A 27,015-nucleotide genomic window follows, 5' to 3' on the forward strand; every position below is an offset into this window, starting at 1 on the left:
TTGTTTTCGCCTGTGACAACTTTTTTCTAAGCCTGAGCTTTCAATCTTATCCTTATGAGCAACTGCCCCCTCGAGCTGCCCTCACTCTCCTCAGCCCTGCTCTGACTCTGATCTCACACCCCTCTCTGCAGTGCCACAGCCTTTAAGCCAGGATGAAACTCCAGCCTCAACTAAAGGTAGTGTACAAGGTTCTACAGATTTAGGAGAATTAGTTATGTTCTGTGGGTGTAGGCACAATGCTGCTTTGTATAAATTTTATTTCCTAGCAGTTTAAGGCTAAAATACCAATGGATTTGTAATGTGGGACCATTGGCACGTTGGCCAAAAGCCATCACTTGGGCTAACTCTGCTCCTCCCAAACAGAAAAGCTGAAGTCAGTTTTACCAAGTACCTTCCTAGGGAACTTAAAGATGGGAGGCAGAGAAATCATACCTAGAGTTATACACCAAAAAACTCAAGAGCAATAATTTACAGATGCAATGAGAATGCAATTAAGAATTTGGGAGCTAGCTAAATGATAATACAAACCAAAAAATTTCAGCACAGCCATTAGCTAAATTTTAATTCTGATATTAATATATCAAAATGCTAAATAAAGTAAATACACAGTATTAAGTAAAAGTTATTACCCCATAGCACATTAGGTTTTACAGAATGTGAGACATTTTTCTCTAGTCTCTGAACGACTGCATTGACAGCTTTATCTGCATTTTTTTGTTAGGCATAAATATTTGCATTTTATAAACTAATGTGTGTGCCATTACTCTTGAGGAAATTGTCTCAATACACAGTATGTTGTCCAGAATTTTTAAATACACTGAACAGCATTTTTAAAATACAGACCCACAGGACCATCTGAAACCACTAGCTCAGCTGAAGAGGGAAAAGTAAATTGCAGTGAAAAGTTTTGCTTCTGAATTAGTGCACCAATTCCTTGTATAAGGGCAGCACCTTAATTACCACACCAGACAGCTTTATTTTTTTTTTTTTTTACTTTCATTGCTAATATGTAAGAGATTACTCCTAAGTTAAGATGCTGGCACAGAATGCCAGTTCTCTTGGGAAATTAAAGAATGTCACCATTTCCTGGTACACCTGGGTATTGAATAAAATAATCCCTCAAGGAGTTATTAGGAGCTAATGCATTCAGAAGCAAAAAATAGTAATACTATTAAGAATGAGTTAAAACCCAGTAAGGTCTTTTAGCTAGCAGCAGCACAGTAATATGTGTTAGAGGACTGTCTTCAAATTAATGCCCAGAGATGTAGCTTGCAGCATACCATAACAAAATTTGGTGTTTGGTAAGCAGAGTAGGATGATAAAATAGCTTACAAACAATAGGGCATGTTTTAGAGCATGCATAATCACATTTTAGCTACATTAGCACACAAGCAGCAGAGCACTACAAATGGCACATCAGAAGCCACCAGAGGCCCAGCCCAGTGTGACATTCTGTCCTAGCTGGGAGACTGCAAACACACTTCAATTCATGGTGCAAACCTGATCACTGCATAACTCCCTCCAAACCTCTTTCCAGCATCAATTATTTTACCCTTCTGGACAGAAAAATTCCCCAACATAACTGTACCAATATGAAACCCCCCAGATTCTGCAAAGCTGTGTGATAGCTTCTGAAATTTATCATAATGCAATTCCAATTCATAGAAAAAGTCTTCCCATTACCATATTCATATCCCTAACCCTTGAATTTTGTCTGCAACTGCCTCCTGGGTTGGTATTACACAAAGGTAGCCACTCATATATCACGAAATTAAAACACTGTGTAGCATCTTCCACTCTTCATCTGCCCCAACATGCAGGTTGATTTGTCCCAGTTCACTGGGCAGAGACAATCATATAGATTCATAAAGCAATTATCTGTGTTCTCACTGAAATTTATAGTCACTAGTGCTCTCAAGTGGCAGCAATTATTCACTTTAATGTGCCTATTTATTTAATCATGTTAAGATTCACTTTAATTTCACAGCTTTTTTTACTGTCTTGATTAGAAGAAGTGCAAACTGAAACACGATACCCTGCTGCTCTCCTTCTTTTCCACATAATTATTATTATTATTATTGTTAAAAATATTCTAGCAGGGCACTTGGCAACCCATTGTAAAATAATTTCAAGGGGAAAAGAATGGGGTTTTGTTTATTTGTGTTTGATTTTGTTTCTAAGCAAAGTCCTGACCAAAGGACATTTTGTTCACAGCCAAGCAACTCTGCAGCTTTCCTGCAGGTCTCTTTTTGGTACTGAAGGGACCCAGAGCACCATCCTCTGGATGGAGGCACAGCTCAGCCACCAATGCCTTTGTCAAGTCACTAAAATGCCAGAGAACAAAGTGCCCCAGGCCAGAGATACATGAGAAGAGCACACTGGGGAAGAGCTGTGCAAGAAACTGTTGAGTAAATGAGGCTCCTACACAATGAGGGTCCTTTACAATGGGGTTTTTGGCTTGTTTGGGAGTCTCTGGTTTGATTTTTTTATTTTAAAGTCTGTCTACTCTACATCCATTGTTTGACTCCATAGTAAGGATCACTAGTTTGAAGAATGAAAGACTACAAAGGCCTCTGCATGTTCAGACCTCTGTGGTGCATTGCAAACTTTCTCAGAAATTTTGGATTAATGTCCATAACCCCAGTCTGGTTTCTTCACATTCTGTATTTGTGTGTCCTTTGCACACTTTTTGATTCCATGGGCAGTTCAATAACTAGACAGAAATCAGATGTTCACAAATTTTAAGACTTAAGCAAGTTTGAGACACCAAAGGCTAAAGCATTCATCATGATTCTCTCAACAGGCCTGAGATAACTGATTGCAAATACAATGCAGCCAATCACTTTCAAAAAACTTTTCACAAAAGATACACAAGACAGGACACTTGAAATCCACCCCCCACCAAAAAGAGCAAAATAAAATCACCTGTGGAAAGGTCTCAAAGTCATTGTTATCTTCAGTTCAATTTTTACTGTCTGCATAGGTTTGGATTCATATGCCTAATGCTAAAGTGGGAGAAAAATCTCCTAGTAATAAGAATTACTAACTGGACTATTTGCTTTGTTCTACCCCTGCTGCAAACAGACCTGGATTTCAGAAGTGAATCCTGCAATATACAGGATCAAGTGATAACACATTCAAATTAAATGAAAATAGCCTGAAGCTAAATATGTAAAGATTGCAATCACAGCAGATATCAGGGCAGGAAATTTAATACTGTGCTGGGCTCAATAGCTCCCACTTCCCCCCCCAGTATTTTAAACCTTGCAATCAATCACTCAGAACACTCTAACAGTGTTATGTAAGTACAGAACAGAGCCAATTATTGCAGAGAGGGGAGAGGAGAGCTCAGTATTCCATTCCTACAGCACACTCACCTTTCAGTGCCTCTGGATTCTCCTGTGGCAGCATCCTTGCTTATCAGCAGCTTCCTTTGAATGGCAGGTGCAATATCCTTGAGAACTGAAGTTTTGTGCTTACCTATTTGAAATGAGTTGAAATGTTGGACAAAAATGATAATTTATCAAACAAAAAAACAACCCCACCCTTCCATATTTTCATAGAATAACTTTAAACACAAAAAATTGCTTAATGGAAGATTAGATATTAAATTGGATTTTCACTGTTCTGGATTAACTGCTGTGTATTTCAATGCAGTAGCAAAAAGAAAGATGGAAAAAGGACAAAAATGTTTTAACTGACCTTTAATTATAATCACAATGCAGACAGTAGCTGTTAGACTAAAAATCCCTTCAATTTCTTCAGAGAGAATGCACTCCATTAATTCATTTAAAATTGACCTAAGGAAAAAAATAAAGAAAAAATATGTTATAAATCACATTTCTTTCAAAATAGAACTGAACAGAACATGTTTGTAATTATGCTAGTCTGCCAGCACAGCTTCAAAGATACCATGCAGGACAAATCAGTGTGACTGGGTAACTGAAAACCATGCCCTGCCTCTGGATCTGAGAATATCAAAGCATGGTAAATTGCTTGGGAAGAAAACGAAAAAGTCTGCAAACAGAAAAAGTGGCTGCTAAGAGAAGTGAAGAGCTTGTGGTACATTTTAGGAAAGTCAATCCATGAAAAAACTACTGGTTCTTCTAGAATTTAATTCCCTGAATTTCCTGAAATTTCCAACTCAAATTTCTACAGAAGTTTGAAAAAATATATTCTATGACTCCATTGGTTTGCTAGTACCTACTCAGGCTTAATTAACATTTTGATCTTAAATGTGTTTCTCATAAATATTAAAGTAGATGTTTTTCCAATTACAACCCAGTGAAGATCATTTATAACTAAACAATGCTCTGAAACACGTCCAAGCAACATTTTAGTTACTGAAACTATGGACAGAATAACAGAACCAGGACAGCAGCTCCTTGTAAAATACTAACTCAGTATGTGTCTTAAGAGATTTTGTGACTTCTAACAAGAGATGAAAGTATTACCAGCAAACTCTAGTGGTGTTTTGGGATATATGTCAAGGTAAGAGAAATAAAATGAGTCTCAGATGGGGTCCAGCAACCAAACTAAACTGCAGTAGGGAATAAGTCAATAGCACAGAATGGAAACTAATTGGTCATTAGTGTTTGTAGTAAAAAACCCAAATTTAACTCAGAAGCAATTCTCAAAACCAGAGCAAAATAAAAGAACAAGAGGGATAAAACAGGAGATGGAAGAGACCCATAATCCTGATACTCCTCAGAGCACAAAGCAAAATGCTCTTGTGAAGAACTAAAGGGAAAACTGAGAGCAGCAATGTTACAGAAACTTTCCCAAACATATTTCAAAAACCCTTTAGCAATATTATTATCTGTTATGAAAACTGAACATCAAAGATTGCCAGTCCTGACTTCAATTGTTCTTCAGGCTTTTTATTGTGCTAAGATATCAAAATGAAATATGCAGTTAAGAACCAATTCAGTAAAAACATTTTGCAGAAATTCAAATACTGCTTCTAAGAGCTGAGAAAGATGAAAAATCTTTAGCTTCAGAAATAAGCATTATGAAGTTGCTCATGCATTGCTTCAGTTTCATTGTATCATTGGGGACTAATGTGACCAAGTATTGATTCCATTTCACCCTGCTCTTAAATTGCTAATGGACACAACTGGGATCAGAGTCCTGACTTGGTTGTTAGCATTGTTTGGGTCACTAAGCACACTCTTAACCTCCATGAAGGAACACTGGAATTTCATCAACCTGTAACAAGACTCACTGAAGCTGCCCTTCCCCACCTCCCTCTGAAAAAGGGTCATATGAGCCTGCAGGCAAAGATAAAATAGAACAGAACAATAAGCTATTTAAAAATACATAGAAGGTTCAGAGGTAAGTAATTGGCTCCTACACAGATAGTTCCCTACTAAAATGAAGGATACTCACACAATTGGACAGATATTGCCAAGCCTCCCAGTATTATCACTGCTAGGGGGATTGAAATTCAGTGCTAGAGACTGGTTAGAACTGAAAATGAAACAGGTTCTGCAGAACTCAGAGCAAGATGACTCTGAGCTCACAGGGCAGAAGCTCACATCAGATTTTGTAATGTCAGAGCCTTTCATGTTAACATAAAGATCTCTGAAATACGGAACCATTCACTACTGGACTCTGCTTATGGCCTACCAATACAGATTTATAAAAAAAGCCTTAAAAGTAGTCTCAATTCTGAGGCACCGGTAGAACCAGATGGAAATTATCTCCAAATCTTTACCCCAAAAAGATAAATACTAGAAGATACATTTTTTCCCAAGTACACAGAAACAATTTGGCCCAAACTTGCAGTTTTCTCCACCAAGAATGGACAAGATTCACCTTGATTACTACAAGAAAAAGTTTCAGAAGAATTAACTGATTTTCTGCATGTCTTTTGAAAAAAGATGTGTAAAATAATTGTCTCACTAGAAGAGAACACCTTGAGCTGCTGCCTCATGGCAAGATATGCATTAGTTGGACTATTGCTGGAGTCTCTGGAGTCTTTTGTTTTGCAAGTTCAACTAGAACTAGAGAAAGATTGAGAAGGAAAAAAAACCACCTCATAACAGCAGAGACAGGGATACTCAGTGCCTGTCAGATGAGGAAAGAAGAGGAATTAGTTGTGGTAAGTCAGGGAGAGCAATAGGACTTCTAAGTCCCTTTATAATTTAAAATGAGTCTAGTGTGTAGAGTCCTGTTAAGAAAAATTGCATATGAACAAACCATGCAAAATGATATTCAGTTGTGACAATTTTAGAAGATATTTAGGGCCCCCATAAGTGTTAAAAAATAAATAACATAAGCTCTCTTTTGGAGGCATTCAGCACTCAGATACTTTCTATTTTGAATGTTGAGACTTTAATGCAGCCACAGGTACATGTCATTTCATTGCAGATGTTCAATCAAAGGATTAATTCTATTTCTGGCAAATATTTTATCTCATCTTAACATCTCTGTGTTGAAGGGACTCAGCTTTATAAGTATCTTATGAAAGAAGCAAGCCAAGATGTATGATTTAAAAACTCATAATGATTAACAGTCTTGCAAATAAGAACTCTTGGTTAAAAAAAGGACTCAACCCCAGCAATCAATACCTACAGCAATATGTCAAGAGAAAGGGATTATTAAATAGTCCAGATAAATTTAGAAAGCAACTATTTCTTCAAAATTTATTTGAATTTAGAAATTAAAATTTTATTGATAACACATAAACTGTTCTATATTAGCAAAAATCTTGGAAAATTAATATAGAAACATTTACCTGACAACATTAGCTGACTTCATAATTACAGCCATTAAACTGCTTGAGAGAGGGGGAAGGTCTGAAATAGTCTTTGGCATAGTCAAGTCTTTTTCACTGGAAGCCTAAAAAAGAAATAAGTAAACAGCCATTGTAGCTCAAGAAAGATATGCATGCAGAATACTGTATTTCAACAATTACACTAACCAGGACCTATCCTTAAACAATTGGAACATTCACAAGTATTCTTTGAGTGGCTTTAATTCAACTGTGTGGTGTCCAAATAAACAAAACTAATTTAAATTAGAAAGACTGAAACTAAACCACATGAACAGTACTTGTACCAAGGCAGATATTCTCTGCAGTTGCTGTCACCAGAAGTTTCCCTTAACTACACTGGTAGTCACTCTTTACAAAGGCACAGCCTATTAAACACAAGTGAGTCCCCTCTGTGGCTCCAAGTTGAAATGTGCATCCATGATTTCTAAATGCAACTTCAGTGACAGTGATTTTCTGGATACCTGCTCTTTTTGATATAAAGTTCTGAACAGATGACAAATACTTAGAACTGAAGTTACAACAACCTGGGGGCAGGGAAAAGCCCAGCTCAGATGAGTGACTGGAATGAACACTCAGTCTAGGAGTATGAATCTCCAGTATATTCAAGCCCAGAAATGTTTCCTCTGCATCGTCTGTAAAGAGCACCTGTCACCCACAGCCTCTCAGCTGATCCATCAATATCTGCAGCCAACAGCTGGTACTGCTGCAGTGCCTCCTGTAACAGAACCTTGGAAGCTGCTCTGTGGTTCCTTCTGGCAACTGTTCCTTGCTCTGTTTCTGACACATCCAGAACCCACAGCAAAAGCACAGCCTCTACTAAAGAGCCTCTGCTCTTCCTTTTTAGTTCTCAAGGCTTCCAATCTTACTAATCATGTCTGCTCCTAACACTACCTGCATTATTAAAATGGGGTGGGAATGTTGCCCTTCTCCTTCAAGGACAGTTGTGGTTCCTGGGACTTTCAGAACATAAAATAACCTCTGTCTACACATTCTTTTCAGTATTAGAGACTCTTTCTTTACTTTCCAAAGCAAAGCAGATCAGATATTTGGAAATCCTCTGCACAAAAAACCAAAGGAACCAAAAACAAGATGCAGCACATGAAATGTCTCTGTATGGAAGCAGAGAATGCACAAGTGATCAGTGCCAAGCAGGGCATCAGCCTGCTTTGAAACAGGGCTACAGAACCTTATGGGGCCATTCCAAGAGTAGGGAATGGGAATCTGTCACACATCAGTGATTCACTTCCCAAACTCCTTAATGCTGGGTGGGATGGAGTCAGGTAGGTTTAGAACAAGCCCCTGTCCTCCTCCTTTCCCTGAGCCCTAATTGCTGAACACAACATTGCATGGTGTGGCATAAGCCTTTGATCAGTTTGGGGCCATGGTCTCAGCTGTGTTCCCTCTTAGCCTCTTGCCCACTGACAGCCTCACTTTTTTTTTTAGAGTGAAGGTGAAGGAACCTGGGAAATATTGACACTGTAAAGCACTGCTCAGCAACAGCCAAAACAAACTGGTGTGTCCTCAACAATGTCTTGGCCACAAATGCCAACCACAGCAGCACAGGGACTGCAGGGAGGAAAGCTGACTCCTTCCCAGCCAGAGCCAGTATAAAAGCACAGAGGGAATATCCCAGAATCCATGTTATTAATTGCCAACACTGCCTTACTGCTAAGTTCTCCTGTCAGAGGCAGATACTGAAATAGGTATCAGGACAAGTCTGTTCCTACACAGCTGTAGTCAGAAATCTGAAAGATGAACTCTAATGTGAAATTATAGCAAATAAAATTTCCTGTTTGTTCCATGCCAACACACACAAAATCCTCATCTGCAGTACAAAGATCAATTTTCTGAATAAAGCTCTGTCATTCCAACATAACATTTAAAAAGCAGAAGGTGTTAAATAGAAAAAAGAAAATCAGGATTAACTTTACCTTCTGTAGCACACAATTTATCTCTGCTACTATTGCAGCCAGGAGAGTGGAGAGTACACCCTGGTGAACTGCTGGGAATGTGGAATGCCAGCACTGCAGTGCATGGATGAATTCTCCAAGAGGCATCTGAATAGAGTGAATCAACTAAAACCAAAAAGAAAAACACATCTGGTTTTTCAGACTGCTTGAGTATAAGTGAAATATACCAGCAAGCCTCTCTGTGAAGTGCAGACCCCACCTTGAAAGCTTTTGAGGTATTCTAGCCACTTGGGACCAGAGGGGGAATCAGCAACAACTGGGAAGTCTACTCATAAATCTGAGAAACAAAGAAAGCAGTGGCTCTTACAAAAAAGAACCGAATATTTTTCAGAAGTCCTGAAAAGCACATCAGCAAATTTCCCAGAGTGATCCACCCATTTCACTACTATTTAGTATCTGCTTTAAAATACAAGTCTACTTTTCTGTGAAGGTGTGAGATTTTCAGGAATGTTAGATCATTTATATTTTGAAGTTGGTATCATTCAGACTAAAAGAAATAAATAATAAAGAAAATTTTTCCTCCCTCCAAGATCATAATATATATAAACAAGTCCTTTTCTCTGAATTGAGGAAGTTCATCTAATTGTAAAGAAGATTAACAGCCTAGAAATACCACCATGTTCCAGAATCACTGGCAACAGAATCCATTTGTTCTGTAATTTACTGGTTCTTCTGTCATGATGAGACCAAAACAGACAAAAAAAAATTAGTAACAAGAAAAACTTGGAAAATTTAACTGAAAATTAAATCATGTATCTACCCAAACAGTTGGTAATAGCAAGGTAACAACCTCAAAGAGTCTTAAGTATACTCCTTTGCATAAAAATTATGGATTCACTTACACATTAGCAATTTGGACTGTAATATCATACCTGAATTCCTTTTTCCTGTTCTTTCTTAAGTCTATGTGCCACACATTCTAAAATTTTCTGAAAGACGTTCTGTAGAGTGTGGAAAAGATTTGTCACTTCCTCTGTCTCAGTATTTTGATTTAAAGAAGCTTCAATAATTTCTTTTAGAGCACACAGCAACATTGGAGCACAAAAGCCACCTCTCTCTAGAGAAAGGGATAAATACCATAATGTAAAAGTTGTAATATTAATCAGGTACAAGCTTAGAATGAAACTCAGTTAGATACAATAAATAGTGATAGTTTACAAGTGGAGACAGTACATTTCATTTCTGAGCACCCTTAGCTGAAATTTTCATCCAGTCCAATTAATATTTTAAGTATGAATCCAGTGTTCCCTCCAACTCTTAAAAGTTAGGGATTAACTAACTTGCTAATACAAGAAAAGCCAGCCAAGTATAAATGCAGATGTTGCTGTTAGTACAAAATAGAGCAAAAGAGGGTACCTGTTTGCATAATCTGAAGAGCCATTTCTAAAAGGTGTGCTTGAAATGTGACATTTCCCAGGCCCACCATTATGACATCTTTACACACTGTCAGGTAGGCCTAGAAGAGAGGTGCAAAATTATAGGAAACCCAAACTTCATGTAAAGTAATCATTCAGTAAAACTCAAAAATAATAAAACTACAAACTCTTAGCCAAGGTGCCCTGAGAGCTGGTGTACCCAACTGGAGTTACTCAGTTCACACCTGTTGAAAAGCATGAATTCCAACCAGTCCTTCAAATGCTTCCATTGCCCTTTGCCAACAGTAAATGGTTTCTCAAAAGGCAGTAAATCCTCTCTTTTTAACTCAGGCTCAGATCAAAGGCATTGATACTTATCATTTACTGAGGCAAAATATGACATCTCTACCTGCCTTTAATAGCAAAATTAAAACCAGCAGACAAAAAGAGCTTTTCCCTACAGACACACAGTTGTTACATACTAAACAGATTATGAGATGGAAGTACAGACAGAGTGAGAACTTTTAATCAGTCTGTGTATATATGAGCTGGGGTGTTCAAAGACACTGACTGGGACCAAAGTTAGCCAAATCTTTCCTTTCACCAAAATCTGGTAAAAGCTCAGTGCTAAAATCCACCTTGGGTTAAATGAAATGTCAGAAGAATGCAACAGAAAACAACTCAGAACTAGCTAAAACCTCACCCACATTGTATCATCAAATGCTTTCTTTGAAGGGCAAATCAGGATCAGGGGGAAGGGACACTGCAAGTGATGACACAAATGCCAGTGCAGTTTGTCTGCACACAAATTGCTACACCTACAGCTTTTCAAATTGAAAGCAGCTTGACTTATATTATAAGAATCATCTAACCTGGATAATAAATTCAGAAACATCACTGTGTTTTGAAATACCATCCTCTTGATCACTTGCTAGTATAAAAGGTACAACTTGACTTTCTATCCAAGCACCTGTCTTCTTCAGAAGTGAAAGGTGATCTTCTCCTTCTTCAGAAAACTGAAAAAAAAAACCAAAGGGAAGTTTACCAATTGTCTCTCCAGTTGTTTTGGAACTTCCTTATACTGTCAACTGTAACTCCAGCTTATTTTGGAAAGCTATAACCATACCTTATGCTGAAGATGAACAGTCAATCTGCAAAAGAGGCTGAAGGCTCTTAGGCTGGTTGCTTGATTCCAGCCACCAGAATCAGTTCCTTCCAGAACTGAGCCAAGAAACTTCTGAAATATCAATGTTTACATTTATATTTTTAAGAAAAACCTTTCAAATGCTTCTTTACTCAATTGCTTTAAACAAAAGGTTAAAGAAAACCCCAAACCCACAAAAACAGCAAAGCACCAACCCCAAATAAGCAATAAGCATACTTTAATTACTTCCATTTTTCAATGCCATAACTGATTTTCAGACTATTCCTTATTCGCATATTCTAAAAGTCTGATCCCTTAAAAACACTCAACACTAGATCCCAAAAATTTTGAGACACCTAAGACTGAGAAGCTGGTTAAAATCTGCCACCTCTAAACAATTCTGAACTATTATACTTCTAGTTTAGAGTATTTGTTGGAAATAAAAATAAAAAAGAAATAAAAATCAAAAGGAAAATTTTTTTTTACAAAAAAATCTTTTTATAAAGGGAGAGAGCATCATGAACCTCATTTATTTGTTCTTGCAGGCATTTTAGCTTGACTCAGGCAATATATGATGTTAAGCACTGATTTTATGAGAAGGAGAAAACTACCTTTGCAGCACCGAGGATTTTCAAAAGCTTCTTCAGTTTATTTTTAGGAACAGAAAGTAGGCAAGCACAATTGACAGGATGAGTCAATAAATACTCAATGTAATCAATTGCTAAGTCTGGCTTCGATTCATGTGTTACATGGATACGTACTCGACGCCCAGATGTTTTAGTATTCTGAAGAGGAAGGAAGCACAAAACCAGTACAACTCTGTTAGTACCTGACTTCAGAACTGATTTCAAAGCAGAATAATACAGCATTAAAAACTCTTTATTCTATTTTAAAAAGCATGATGCCTTAAAGCAGTTTGGCAATTTCTATGCTCCCTGTCACATGCATTTGCACACCTTTGTTGGGGTGAGTGAGTCAGAGAGCCAATCACAGGCTAATTCCATAATGTGCCCCACTTGACCCCAGCGGCACAGGCAGTCGATCAGGATAGAATATTTGTTTTGGTCAGCTCCACTGTCAATATTTCTGAGTCTGGAAACCACACCACAGCTGAAAAGAAAACAGATAGGCAAAGAGATACATTACTTTCACATCCATAAGTGCAGAAAACAATTAGTAATAATACAAAAAAAGGATTCACCAATGAGACAGACTTGAACATCACCACAGTTCTAGTGTCTTAATTTAGCCAAATGGGCATTTAATATATCAGATAGTGAAAAATGAACAAATACAGCCAGCAAGAAACTTGTTGTCATTTCCATTTTGGATTTCCAAACAGTACCTGAATGTAGGAATAGTAGCAGAGGGCATAAAGGATGCCAGAATAATCAGTGGAGCCATGCACCGCTCATCCTAGGATAAAAGAATTACACTCTATGACACAGAGGTACACACATGCAACCAAAACTAAAGACAGTACTGAAAAACTGTGATTCCATTTCCTCAAATTAAGGATTTCCCTTTTCCACTACTAATGGGGCTGAAAGGACCTCAAAACAATATGGCTTGCAATCTGAAATGTCTGATTCCTGGTTCTGGAGGTCAATTACCAATTATCATACCCTTCACTTTCTGACAAACTGCCAGAATAACTACCATGAATAGTCATGGCTCCATTAGGTTAATACTCATTGCAAAAGAAATAGCAGCTCCTCATCACTTTTTTTTCCACTAGAACTAAGGTTTAATTGCACAACCATGACACCATCTCACTCCTCTCAACCTTAAGTGCCCTAAATTCATTCACAAGACAAACTTATTAAAAAGACTCTAAAGAAAAAGTTTCTTATATAAGGATGGCAATGTTCAATGCATTATTATGCATTACAATATGACATAATACATGGTCTAGGCCACAATATAATCTCACTCAGGTTATACAGAAACCAATCTATGTTAAGAACTCTTCAAAAATAGTTTATCTCTATGTCCAAGCTTCATGGAAACAGCCAAATGAAATTATCATCTACTTAGCCATTCCAAGATCTAAAAGCTTTTTTTAAAGCTCATATTTTTAAAAGAACTTTTAAAATATATTTGTAGCTTTTTCAGGAAAGAGACAGGCAGCTTCAGTATGTTTGTAGCCTTTTAGGAACTAAGCCTCTGATGACAGGTCCTTTTAGATCCAAGCTGCATACTCACTATAAAAGAATATCAAAGTCAAAGAGGTTGCTTGCTGAAGCTGGATATCTTGTCTGTTCACCAGACCCTTTCAGAAAGGATGCTACATCCTCTACCAGAAAAGTTTGGAATGTCTTTAACAATTTCCAAATGCTTTCAGGGTAGAGAGCAGTTGTGTATCTGTGCTGCAGAGTAGTATGTAGCAATGAGCTGCTTTTCACTCCCTGATTATCTAAAGCAAAGTTGCAGTGGAGCAGCCACCATATTTCAGGATACTTCAGCATAAAAGTCATCAACTAAGATAAGATATCCAGTATGTAATCCTTCCAAATTCACTCTGGGTGCAGCAGCCACTATTGGCCACTCTCAGGATGGCATGCTCCTCAAGAATAACACTAAAACAATTAGAGCAAGGAGACTGACAATTTGAAAATGACTGATCTTAATTAACTGCCTGTATTGAATTGAAGCAATAAATAAATGCATCCACAGATCATTAGAGAGTAGATTTAAATTAGCAGAAACCTCAGAATCACAGAATGGTTTGGGTTGGAAGGGACCTTAGAGATCATCTTGTTCCAATCCCCCTTCCCCTTAGCCAGGTTGTTCCAAGCCCCATCCAACCTGGCCTTGAACACTCCCAGGGATGAGGCATCCACAGCTTCTCTGGACAATCTGTGCCAATGTCTCACCACCCTCACAAAAAAGAATTTCTTCCTAATATTTAATCTAAACCTACTTTCTTTTAGTCTGAATCCATTCCTTTGTCCTGTCATTACACTCCCCTGTAAAAAGTCCCTCTCTGTCTTTCTTGCAGGCTCCCTTCAGGCACTGGAAGGCTGCAATTAGGTCACCCCAAAGCCTTCTCCTTTCCAGGCTTAACAATCCCAATTCTTTAAGCCTTTCCATTTAGGACAGGTGCTCCATCCCTCTCATCATCTTGGTGGCCTCCTTTGGACTCACTCCAGCAGGTCAGCAGAATATGTTTGGCTTTCTGGGCTGCAAGTGCACTCTGCCAGCTCATATTCAGTGCAAAAAGAGCCTCAGCTGCTTCAGTTGCAGCTGAATTATAAGAAGTGGTGCTGGTAGAAGAGTCTGGAGGACAATGGGTAGAAAACATGTGGACTCTAATGTACATTGAGTATTAATTCTGCAATGGCTCTTTTGTATTTACTGTTTTCCAAAAGTTCTAAAACATTCAAAAGAATAAAACCCTAGAAAAGCCTTACAAAGAAAGCAACTTATTGCATAAGTATTTTTGAGTTGACTATTTAGATAATGGTTCATCAGTCAGACACTGCAGCTGGAGAGTAGTTACTGCACTTTTGTGGGATTCCAAGAAACTTGCTGCTGTTTATAGCTTATAACAACAATGAGAAAGAATACTTAATGTCATAAAAATAGATAAAAGATATAAAACATGAAAGCATCAGAAGAAAATACTGAGAAAATACAGAAAAATCTAGGCTTTCTTTACCTGAAATACTTTAAAATATTCAGGAAGTACAGAAGCAAACTTCCTGATAGCATATTCTTTGGCATCTTCATTATGATCCAGTGCTTTGTGGATGCTTCTCCAGAGTATTACAGTGATCTCCAGCAAACTTGCCATGCTGGCCACATCATCTACTGACAACACATTATCCAACACCTGAAATACAAACATTTAGACCATATTACCCATTATATTTTCAAATTGAAATTTAGACTAAAATAAGGCTTTAAAGACACTAGAAAAAATCCTTCTAGGTTCTTTACTAAGACACTCTGGTTGCTGTAGAACAGGAACTCCACAACTGAGTCTTAATCTCTCTAACTTCATATATCTTGCAATAGTAATTTTTAAAATAATTTAACTGCAAAACCAAACCAATTTATAACCAACAGTGGAATTAAGCAACTATTAATTTAAAATAAGCTTCATATTCCTTCTATCTTTTTCTAGCTACTTGACCAGAATTCTGCTACTGCAGGACATGAAAATTGAATAATGGCAGTTCTCCCCTTCCAACTCCAGAGATGCCCAAGGGCATTCCTTTAGACTTTCTGCCATCTTCTGTCTCACATTAAGCACCACTGAAAAGAAGTTACTAGAAGTTAGAACAGAGTGGACTTTCTTACACTGGTGTTCTCCTTTTCACTTCCATCTTCCTCATCATCCTCAACCCCACTACCACGAAGACTGGCTTTCATTGCTTTCTGGATGCAGGCATTCAAGCAGCGCCGAATGGTGAGCATCAATTTAGCTACATTTAAATGGAGTAAGAATAAATGAGACATTTACTGTTTGTTAAGAATGTTGGTAAGAAGTGCTTCTAATTACAATGCTGGAAAGCCAGTATGAAAAAGTAGGCAACAGAACCAGAAACAGCTAGGAAAAAATGGAGAAAAATTCCTTGTAAAGGAAATGGAAAAAATGTGAACATGTTTTATATCCTCAAGTATGAAGAAATGACATTATCATCAGGCTCTGTAATTTTGTTGTTAAAACAGTATGCTAAAAAAACCCCAAATAACCACCACCTTATCAAATCAGAACCAGAAGAAGCTTCCACAACTCCTACATCTAATCTGGCAAAGCTATTAAATTAATGACCCACGTTCAAGAACACATTCCCTCCGATGTCAATGTTCATTCCTATGTCAATTCCCATTCTTTGGAAAAGATGTAGCCCAGCCACTGCACTCCTGAACAAGGAGCTCAGCTCTAGAAAAAGTGAAAGGGTTATGCCACTCTGGTGGAAGTACAACAAGCTAATTTCATAACCTTATCAAGATGATCAGTGAGAGGCAATGGTTTGGGCATTTCACCCAAGTCACTCCATGCTGATTACTTGAGTTTTAACAGAACTCCCCTGGAACCAGGTTTTTCTGATTTTTACTTGTTTCAATAGGACTTTTCTTAAAAGCAGTGACATGCTGGGCAGTACATGCCCTCTTCACTAAAACTTTCAGAAGCTTTCTGAAGGAGGACTTTTTAGATTTTCTCTGAGCAACTTGAAAATACTGATCCATGAATCCCAGACACCCAGATTATCAGATGTAAACATTTTTTCAGTTTCTATATAATCTTTCACATGAAGATCTCAAATCACTTAAGGCATCAGGGTGTTTGCTACCCTCTTTCTACATGAGAAATAGGTATCAGCTGACATACATTAAGGTACATGGGGGAGAAAGGGGACCAGAAGGACCAGGTATTACCATGGGCTGGAGTGTACAGTACAAAAGAAGAGAGATTAAAAGCTTTGATCTCCTCACTGTTGAAAAAGTTGATGACTTTGCCTGCTGTGCTTATTGCTGGTGTCAAGAATTTCGAAACCTACAAACTAATATTACACTAAACCCCCAAAAAAACCTAGCAACAATGTACCACTGTTACAGAAATAAGAAGAAAAAAGCATGATATCAGTAATTCCAAAAGCTCCCAAGGTTTTGTGCTTTACCTATATTGGTGGGGGCAGTGAATTCATGGGCATATTGATAGAACTTCCTGGCTGCTGCAGGATTCATCTGGATCAGAGTGACACAGCGCTCACACCACACATCCTCGGGCTGGGCACTGGGGAAGAAGGAGTTCAGCAGGAGGTTGACGATGCGCCGCGCCACCGGCCGAGAGTCCGCTTCCAGCCGAGACAGGAGGTGCTCCATGGGACAGATATTCCAGAACTTTGTGGAGTGAGAATCAGATATCCAAAGGAGTGAAACAAAAATAGAGGAAAAAACCATCACCTTCACTAAGTGATTTCTATGGCAATAGTCTAATCAAATATAAAGAACTGGGAAAGCATGAGCATTTTTTATTCTTACACCAATGTGTACTGGAGGTCAAATTCTGCTGCAATGTTATTCTGCTGTGCTGATGTTTTAAATCTCCTGGTATCTCTGACTCACTGCTAAAATTGTGGTTCAAGCAATTCCACTTCACCTGCAATACTAATGCAATTCCATAGATACAGGGAAGAACTATTTACTCTACAAGGATATCACCATAAAATACAATTATTATCGTTATGTGCCATGTTTCATATTCTCCTCACAGGACAAAGTACGTCTAAACTACTCACAAGTATTTGTACACCTTAAAGGGTGTTGATCCTTAAATGGATCAACACCCTTTCCAAAACCATCCCAAACCTTACATTACTAAATACTGAATGCATCCCATTCTTAGCAGAGCTCTAGTTTATTTGTAACACAGAAATCAAATGCTATGAAATACAGAAATACTACACAGCTGTTTGTCAGCTGTAACACTACATTTGTAGTTTTTCTGAGAAGATTCTAAATTAATTATGCTGGACAATTTCAAATTAAAACAAACAAAAAAGTGTTTTTCAATGCCAAGGAACCTATTTTACTCTTTAGTAGAAATATTTGCATCAGATAATTACCCTGTGAATTTGAGCTATGGATGTCCCTATTAAAACTGTCATAAAAAGTAAGTGATCCCAGGACTTACTAGAGATACACATTACAGTTTTTAAATCAATAGGAAGTTACTGAAAAACATCTAACACTTACTAGGATTTTTTTTCTTTATTTAAGCCTGATCTTTCCTTCCCCTAAGAAATCCCTTACATTGAGAATTATCCTTTTTCTCTGTCTTTAATTGCAGAATTATTACAATCTCAGAATAATTCACAAAGTGACCTCAGCCACTCCTTCTATGGCTTCCCCTCTACATCCTTCACCACCTTCAGAGCCCACCTCTGGATGGTTTCTTATAGTTTTATGTCTTTATTAGGCTTAGCAAGGGACTAAATGATTGTTAAATTAAAATATAAAATTAAGAGTAAGAAACTATTAACATTAGAGAGTCGAATAAGAGCTCAAAGATGCTATAATGCCTGTGGCTGGACAGTATTGCCCTAAATAAGAGTCCACAGCAGAACACAAAATACATTAAAAATCACTGTAAAAGACACCGAAATCCTGAAGGATGTGCCCACAAAATAGAAGCAGACATTATATAAACAGAAGAATCAGAGCAAAAAAGCTACTTAGGGTTAAGGTGTTAGGCATTTAGAAGAGTTGGGCAGCTGAGGAAAGTGGCTCTAACCCACTGCTCTCCCCTGCCCGTCCAGAGAGAACAAGGCCCCACAGAGCACTCAGGATACCACAGATATGATGAGTATTACCAGAGCAAAGCAGGTTATTTCTTTTTTAAGAACACTGCAGCAGTCTCAAAATGTATTTTTTTTTTTTTTAATACATGCCATGATTTTGTCTCCTTGCTACTTATCAAGCATCATTATCCTACCTTGGCAGCCTTGGTAGCCTTCACTTTGAGCAGCATTTCCACAAAAGCCACTCGCACCTTCTCAGAATTATCATGCAGACTGTGTCTGGTTGCAGGGAGGAGCTGTTCCAGGAGTGGGTGACTTAGTTTGTTGTCCAAAATTATGGGTAGGCACTAAAATAAAAAAATCAAATCCAGAGAGAGTGGAGCTGAAAAATCTGTAGCTAAAAATTGTTGAAGAGGACCGAGACACTTCTCATGTTAAATCAAGCAGGGGCAGACACTGCGCATGCTTGTTTTTCTTGTCATATTCTCTGGTAAAAACTGCTTTGATTACTTCAAATTTGCAGTGAACTCTGTTCAGTGAACTCACTTCAGCTGAATCAGCTTCAGATCTACACTAAGACCATGGTCTTGCCCTCTGCCTGAGGACACACCAGCTCTCTTAAAATATGCTGATTTCAAATTAGAAATACACTTCTTCTTCCAATTCATTTTAGAATCAGCACTTTCTGCTTATCCGGGATAGCTCCTCCATGAAGCAGTAGTGGAGCAAGTGAGGATTAACAGGATGACAGCTTCAATTTAAGGCTGAACTGACACAGACAAAATCTTCAAGTGAAAATGTTGATTAGGGAGTTCATTTTCCAGTCCAAGCTATCAGTTATTTCTCACATGCCAGAAAGATGTAGATGAACTATTTCTAACATAGTGAGCAATGCATGGGAGGAGGCATGACCAGACCAGCTGTGGAATTATATCCATCCAAACCTCAGATACACACAAAGTGGGATACAAAATTCCAACTGTGCATGTCTTGGGATGCCTTAAAGCCAGTGATGTAAGAAATTCTGGAGCTGCCTACATAGATTTTCAAGTCTAAGCATTATTTCTAATAGCTACAAAAAAAATTAATTATTGGGTCCAAACAGTCTGTGTACAACTGAATTGAATACCTTAGGGTCAGAAAGCCAATCAGTTACTATTTCAAAAGACATTTGTATTTTCCAAACATGTGGCTTCTATGAAATGTGCAAAACCTCCATGTAGGAGGAATTCTATTGCCCAAGACATTTTGAAGAACAAGACATTTCCTTGATTTAAAGTGGCCTATACTAGAAACCTGTACACCAATTAAAATAGAACAATGACAATCATGATAAAAAACATTTACTTTAAAAACAGAGCATCGAACATCAGCAGATGTTATATCACATGCCAGATCTCCAGTTATCTTTTTTAAAAGATCAGCAAGAATTGTTGGAGAAATCATCTCCCAGTATTTGGATATGATCTGAGTAACTCCAAGTATCCCTGTAGAGCGAACAACTGGATGAGGATCTTCTAAGAGACTCTGAAACAAACAAAAGAATAACACCATGAGCATATGGATTATTGTGACTCTACTGCTGTTTGACCTGAGCCTATCATAAACAAAATGCATTCCATTACCTTTTAATCAGTATGAAAACTGACATACAATAAAAGAACTGTAATATCAATAGGAATTTTACTATGAAGAAAACAAGGAAATTTAAACCAGAAGCAAAACTAAGGTAACTATTGGCCAACTTTTTTCATTGGACTTTTGAATTTTTTCTTTTTAAATAAATCAAGTCTTGCATTTGTGACTTAATTAAGAATATCTGGATTTCTATTTCTATGAATTTACACTGATCACTGTTCCTATGGAACAACATAACAACTTTGAAACTTTCAATTATCTGATGTCAACTCAGGAATCCCCCAACATTTTCTTAATGAAACTACTATGCTCATTCCCACCCATCTGGACTGGCAAGGAGATTTTTAGGTTCCCTCCATTATACTTAATTTCAGAAGTATTTAGTAATACAGTACTGAACTTTGATTGAGTGCTTCCATAGTAACTGTGAAGCTCTCCCCCACAATCCTAGGTTAAGTAAGGATCAAGATCATTACTCATGCATTTCATCTTTCAAATGCATCTCTCATTCACAGAATAATGAATAACAAACCAAAATATTTCCTTTTTAGAGTTTAAAGTGGTGTATAGCATCTGCAGAAAATATACTATAGAAATTTATAATATTAGTTTAATTTTGTATTTTCTGCACCACAGACCTCTATTTCCCTACAACTATTCAGAAATTCCATACATTTTAAATGCATCAACAAATTTTTTTTTAGTTAGTTCTGACAAAAGTTTCATTTTTAACATTTTAGTTTCATTAAAACTCACAAAAAGTTCTTCAAACTGTTTCTGAATTTCACTGTCCATCTCTTCAGCAGTAAAACTGGGATCACGAACAGGAAAAGCATCAACAAACAAAAACGCTGCATTTGCTCGAACTTCTGAGTTTCTGGCCTGTGACAATGCAGGAAAAGAGATTTTTTCCATAAGGACCAATTGTTAATATCCAAAGGTGTATCCTGTCAAATACTGTTCTCCAAACATTTAAACAAGTGTTTTTAATTAAATAGATGGAAGAGATTAATTTACAAATGGATGGAAGAACCTAAAGTCACATGTAAGTTTTAATGTTTTATCTTACATTTCTGCCCATTCAGTAAAACTTGAGTTATTGTTGCAATCAGCTTTCAAAGCACATCAGCTACAATGACCCTGAGGAATCCCAGCCAGAGCCCTTCTGCTTTCTGTAATGCTGAATAAATTAAAAGCAGTTGGGATTTCTCTTGGTGGCCTTAAAGCTCCTCTTCAGGACAGAAGACTCTTGAATTCAATCAGACTGGATTAATTAACTTGCTTGTCAAGAGACAGGTGATTGAATTGAAAAGCACAAGCCTGTTTCTTCAAGAAAACAGTATTTAGGAACTAAGTACCAGAAAGCTTGGAGCGTAACTTATCCAGCAAAAACATATTCAGTTCTGCATCTCTGCACAGAAGGATTAGGACCATGTTCTGAGCTCCAGGCAGCTCATCAAAAATCTATGGGAAGCCTCCCAACATTTTACCATATTTAACAATTTTCACTGTACTCCACCGTGTATTTTACTGGTTATAGAGACACAAACACAAAAAAAGGAAAAGAAAAAGGTGCATATTTAGACAGTCATTCAGTGAAAGATAATTGATCCTGTGGACTCTTTAAGGACAGAAAAAGAGAGCAGGCAATGAAACTATGAAGAAATTCAAGGCATCTCAAGGAGAAAGCTGAAATCTAACCACCAAACTACATTTTATTTATCAGAGATAGCAGTGCAGTGATTAAGAGCCTCTATGGACTTCTCTTGGAAAGGAGACTTGGAAGGAAGAATTTTGTCCACATCTTGTGTCCAATAAAAAAAATAAAAGCTCTCAATATAATAAGCAAAGTAGGCCTAATTTTAACAGCAAGATGAGACAGTTCAGGGAAATTCTTGACTATGCTAATCATTTAATTTTCTTCTTCCCTTGTCATAAAGCACATTGAGATCAAAGCAGGGAAAAGAAACATAGCAACAACCATGTAATATTTAGACTTAAATAAACTAATGACAAATAAAACCAGAAAAAAACACAACAGTAACAATTGTTTCATTTACCATCTGTTTTAGGTTTCTCTTCTTATCAAGCCTGATATGGTGGAGTAGGACCATAACATGCCAAATTCTTCAAGTCAACAAAATTACTAGGAATTTTAAATTGGATACAACAAAAGCAAACAAAGCACACACATACATTCTTTAGTCAGGGACTTGTGTTTTCCTTTATTTGCTATGGATAATGCAAACAGTTAAAAGGTGAAAAGACCTAATTCTTAATTCTATCCTATAAAGTTGTAGAAAATCCTTTAACTCTGAGCTTGTCTATATTTAAGAATTAACACATAAGAAAATAATATGTGAATTCAGGGTGAAATAGCTCTTCTGCACTAACATTGCATGTGAAAATTAATTCAAATGTGGTTTTGTGCAATAACCTAGACCTTGTCTACCGTAGGCATTCCAGAAAGTTAATTTCCATAAACTTCTTAAGTGCATTACACTGAATTCTATTAAGCTCACTTTTAATTCTGAACTGAGTACCCACAGTTCAAATTCCTGCCTTTAATTAACTGGAATTTATCCCAAATGTATTTGCATATTCAGGCTCGTACAATGTCTTCACAGAGCTAGAACCTAAGAGTTTAAATTCATGGTCTGTTTTAATCCACACTGACTTTTCCATGCCAGAGCCTGCAGTAATTTAAATAACTAATATTTCTTTTACCATTATGCCTGTACTATTCTGAGGAACTTTCAGAACCTTTTAAAACCATAATTTACTTTTTTCTTCAGTTAATTTTCACAGCTTTCTTTTAAACTTTAACTGGTCTTACAGATTCTGAAATTAACTTCAAATTATTTAAAACACTGCTTTCCCAGGACATCTTAGTTTAAATGTGTGGGATGTTAAAAAAAATATTAAAAAAGACAACTGAACACTTTAAAGGAGTCACTTCCTTCAACAGCTTGAATTCCTGGAGGAGTGGTTCTTGACTTTTTCAGCTTGATAAGAAATAGCTTAATCACTACTTACACTAGATAACTGTATTTTTATATCCATATATCTTCTCATTCTAACAACCAATCACTGCACATCTCTTTTATGTTTGTATGACACTTGCTTTTCATAATAAGAACATGAAAAAATGATGAAGAAGTTACATATGGGCTTATATCATAAAAACTTAAGAGCTGCATAAAGGCTTATAAAAGATGTGCTGGTAAAAGCCCCAACAGAAGCTTGTGCAATCTAATGATTGCAAAACAAGCAATTGAAGAAAAACCAGAGAACTGTATTAGAAAATGTGCATTCTCAATTTAAAGATTTCAGAGATGAAATCAAGTACTTTCAGCATCCACAGTTCTGGAACTCATTGTGTTCTTACAAGTGAGGTATTTTTGCTCTTTATAAGAAGGAGGAGTAAACAGGCTTTGTGTGCCCTTTCTGTTTCATAAACAGTGCTCTAGAACAGAATTTGTTCTTCACTATATTAAATTAGGGATTTGGCTAAAATAGGAGCATCAAACTAGCTATCTAAAATTAAACTGACACTTCAAGCTTTGGAGTAGAATCCATAACAGTTAGAAGAACAGTTATAAGCTTCCTTTCTTAGTTCTGTATTTTAAACTACTGGTGATTCTGAGTCACAGCAACAGTTCAAACCACCAAATACTTCATGCAGTATTACAGGATTTGTTCCAGCCATGGAACCATTAGTGATGTGAAAATTATGAATAACAGCCATTAAAAATTTCAACTACTTGTGGAATCTGGAATTCTCCCGTTGTCCTGCTGCAAATCAATCAGTAACCTTTTTTTTTCCAGATCACACACCTTCTGTTACATTCCTCCAAATTAATGTATGCAGATTTCATAAGGTTTGACAGAATCTTCCTCCAAAAAGTAGTCTAGTCTCACACTTGAGTCCTGGACTTTGGCAAGTGACTACAACCCTTCACTGACAGGCAGCAACTCCCTTAAGAATGGAACAGTGTATTTTGTTAACTTTCCAAAAATCAGTTCAAACCTCTATTCTTTTTAGAGACAGCAATGGAGAAATTAAAGGAAGCCATGATTTGTAGCTATCATTCCCTGGCATCAGGACATAAATGTTTCATCCAGAGGGTTCTTGTTTACATAAATTCTAAAAGGATGGGATCCAAGATTTAATGCAAGACCAAACAAGATACTGGGCTAGCAATGACTTTTCATATTCCCACCTCTACCACAGGGTTCTGTTGAAACTAAACAGCTCTCAACTCTTTCCTGCAACTCATAAAATCCATTATAAACAACTTTTGAGGTTAATAATAAATACTTTCAACTTTGAGAATTTCAAATACCTTTCTCACGTCTAGAGAAGATGCTTATGACCAACCAGTAAATGAAACTGTAAATGTTTGCCAGAAATTAACATGGCTGTATGTGTACACTCTCCCAAACAGGGATTTCATATATTCAGACAAAATAAAAGCTGTCACAAAGAAGGAAGCTTGGCTCCTCTTGATCACAGAGTGTAACTGAGCAGACAAACTGCAGTGGGTCCCCTTTAGTCCATGCATGCAATCCACAGAAGGACATACACACACCAGGAAAGAACTACAAGTAAGAAATTTCAGTCTGAAAGCACATCCATACCATTAATGCCTCTCCATACAATACAACTAGAATAAAAGTTTTCCTAAATTAATACTCCAATAAATTCATTCAGGTGTACTCTAAGGCTGGTAATTAATCAACAGCTGAGACTAAAACATCCTCCCAACACTTCTGGTTTTGATGAATAAAACACTGATAATTCCCTAAAGATCTTGGAAAAGATAATACAAGATACTGAGAAGATAAGAATGCCAACTGCAATCCTGGAAAGCACTCTAGGTACCTGTAAACAAAAGTGGATTTTACAAGTAAATTATATTAACAAATTAGAATGTTATTGTGCATGCTACACCTAATTACAACTTAAAAGGTTGCTCAGCTACATCTGTGATGTTAAACGCTCATTTTGGTTTTTGTGGCCATTCATTTCAAAAGCAAATAATAAAAACAGAAGATGTGGAAGGAACCCAAAATTTAATGGCTGGAGAAAGACATTTATATTTTGTGAAAAGGATAATTACCTTTAGTGCTCTCCAGAGGATGGGCTGATACAATCTATAGAGCATTTCTTCAACTCCTTGACGGACTTTACTTTGTTTATGAAAATAACTCAGCATCTAAGAAAAAATAAATAAAACAGGCCCCAAAGCCATTTTAACATTCTACATTCAGGAAGTGGTAAGGGGTTGATGCATTTCATAATTATGTAAGACCAGAGTTTTCATACTATGAAAATTATAAAACTAAACATGTTAATTGACCCTGTATCTTATTAGGAAGTCTCAAAAATATTAAATTTAAAACAATCTAATAAATATAATATTTTATAATTTAATAGAATCATTAAGTTTATATAAAGATCTACAACTAAGACAAAAAACATGGCTAGAGAATTGCACAGCAACATCTCATTTTTGTTACTATAAAAAATAATTTTTAAAGTTACTGGCAGAAATACTTTGAAACCATGAAATTATGGACTACAGATAAATAAGCTTTTTCTCTGTTAAGAACAAAGGAACTTAACAAGTAAGTGGAGTTACCCAAATACACATGTACAAACCTAATACATTTTTAATGCATTGATGAAAAGCAAGTATCAGTACTCTTTGGGACTCAAAACTGTGCTTAATTAGCTAAAAATCCTGTTATTTTCTGTATCTGAATTATGCAGAAAAGAAGGAGAAAGTGGAAGACCAGAGCAGAATATGAGAAAGGACATAATGTAACTGGATTTGAAGAATTCCTCCACTTTGAAACACTGAGCAGTTTGAGCTGTGTTCTAAGGTTGGTAATTAATCAGAAAGTGAGACAAGATGATCCTCTGAACATTTCTGGCCTTGATCAATACAGCACTGATAATTCCCTGAAGATCTTGGAAAAAAGAATACAAAATTACACAAAATTTGAAAAGAAGCTGACCCTCTGGTGGTCAGTTCAAATTTATTCCAAGACCTACTCCTCTTGCAGCCCAAAGACATATTTATTCACTGTCCTCTTTCAAGATCTAAGCCCCAGGGTCTGTAAAACATGAAATGCCCTGTCAAAAGCCTGCTCCATCGATCAGGAATCACAGGACAAGGAAATCCTATAGCTATGAGAAAACAAAACAGAACAAACCCCCTAAAAAGCCAACCCTAAAAAATTCAAACCAAAACAAACAAAAAACCCACTCTAGTATTACACACTGGTATGTCAAGCTGTATATTGTACACAGCATACACTCTAGAGTCTGGGTATTTGGGAGGAAGCATGGGAGGCGAAGAGGCATTGATCAAATATAAATATTTTAAAGAGGCTTGTGCACTTCTCATTCTGCTTCAAATGCTCTGCTCATGACTGAATGCCACAGACAGACAACTGGAATCAAAGCTTGTCCCTATAAACCTATATAAAACCCCTACATACAATAAAAAGAAAAAAGCCAAGCTTCATTTCAGACCCATCACTAAGTTTGCTTCAAGAAGGTTAATGCTGTTCATCCCTGTGATCATCTATGGAAAGGTCAATTCTACAGGTAAAGAAAGCTTAGACAACAGAGAGCAAAAACTATTCCTGACACTCTGGAAAATCCCCTTCTACTTTTGAGCAGCAAAGACAAATCTGGTGCAAAACTATAAGCAGGTTCTTCCTAGAATTTGTTCTAAGATTATTTCTCAGAATATGCTATTTTTTAAGTATTTGTGGTGGGTTGGCCCTAGTCACCAGCTGAACACTCACAGCCATGCACACACTCCCTGCTCAGTGGGGAAGAAAAAGAATTGGAAGAGAAAAG

At 37.0% G+C, this 27,015-nt stretch overlaps 1 protein-coding gene across 2 annotated transcripts in view; it reads right to left on the reverse strand.

Moving 5' to 3' along the window:
* Nucleotides 1-27,015, reverse strand: part of NCAPG2 (non-SMC condensin II complex subunit G2) — a 48,949-nt gene that overhangs the window by 6,247 nt on the left and 15,687 nt on the right. For both annotated transcript variants that reach the window (XM_071428610.1, XM_071428609.1), the window contains 18 exons: nt 25,262-25,357; nt 20,895-21,020; nt 19,848-20,027; nt 18,695-18,847; nt 16,878-17,100; nt 15,553-15,677; nt 14,909-15,082; nt 12,593-12,663; nt 12,204-12,357; nt 11,859-12,032; nt 11,230-11,340; nt 10,976-11,119; nt 10,105-10,204; nt 9,621-9,805; nt 8,710-8,853; nt 6,740-6,843; nt 3,703-3,800; nt 3,378-3,480 (listed from right to left, as the gene is read on the reverse strand). In XM_071428610.1, coding sequence (XP_071284711.1) covers nt 3,378-3,480; nt 3,703-3,800; nt 6,740-6,843; nt 8,710-8,853; nt 9,621-9,805; nt 10,105-10,204; nt 10,976-11,119; nt 11,230-11,340; nt 11,859-12,032; nt 12,204-12,357; nt 12,593-12,663; nt 14,909-15,082; nt 15,553-15,677; nt 16,878-17,100; nt 18,695-18,847; nt 19,848-20,027; nt 20,895-21,020; nt 25,262-25,357 — 2,465 coding nt within the window. The remainder of the gene's footprint in view (nt 1-3,377; nt 3,481-3,702; nt 3,801-6,739; nt 6,844-8,709; nt 8,854-9,620; nt 9,806-10,104; nt 10,205-10,975; nt 11,120-11,229; nt 11,341-11,858; nt 12,033-12,203; nt 12,358-12,592; nt 12,664-14,908; nt 15,083-15,552; nt 15,678-16,877; nt 17,101-18,694; nt 18,848-19,847; nt 20,028-20,894; nt 21,021-25,261; nt 25,358-27,015) is intronic.

The sequence above is a fragment of the Agelaius tricolor genome, unplaced genomic scaffold (assembly GCF_023055355.1).
Source record: "Agelaius tricolor isolate 1412-34295 unplaced genomic scaffold, bAgeTri1.0.p SCAF_6, whole genome shotgun sequence".
Taxonomy (NCBI): domain Eukaryota; kingdom Metazoa; phylum Chordata; class Aves; order Passeriformes; family Icteridae; genus Agelaius; species Agelaius tricolor.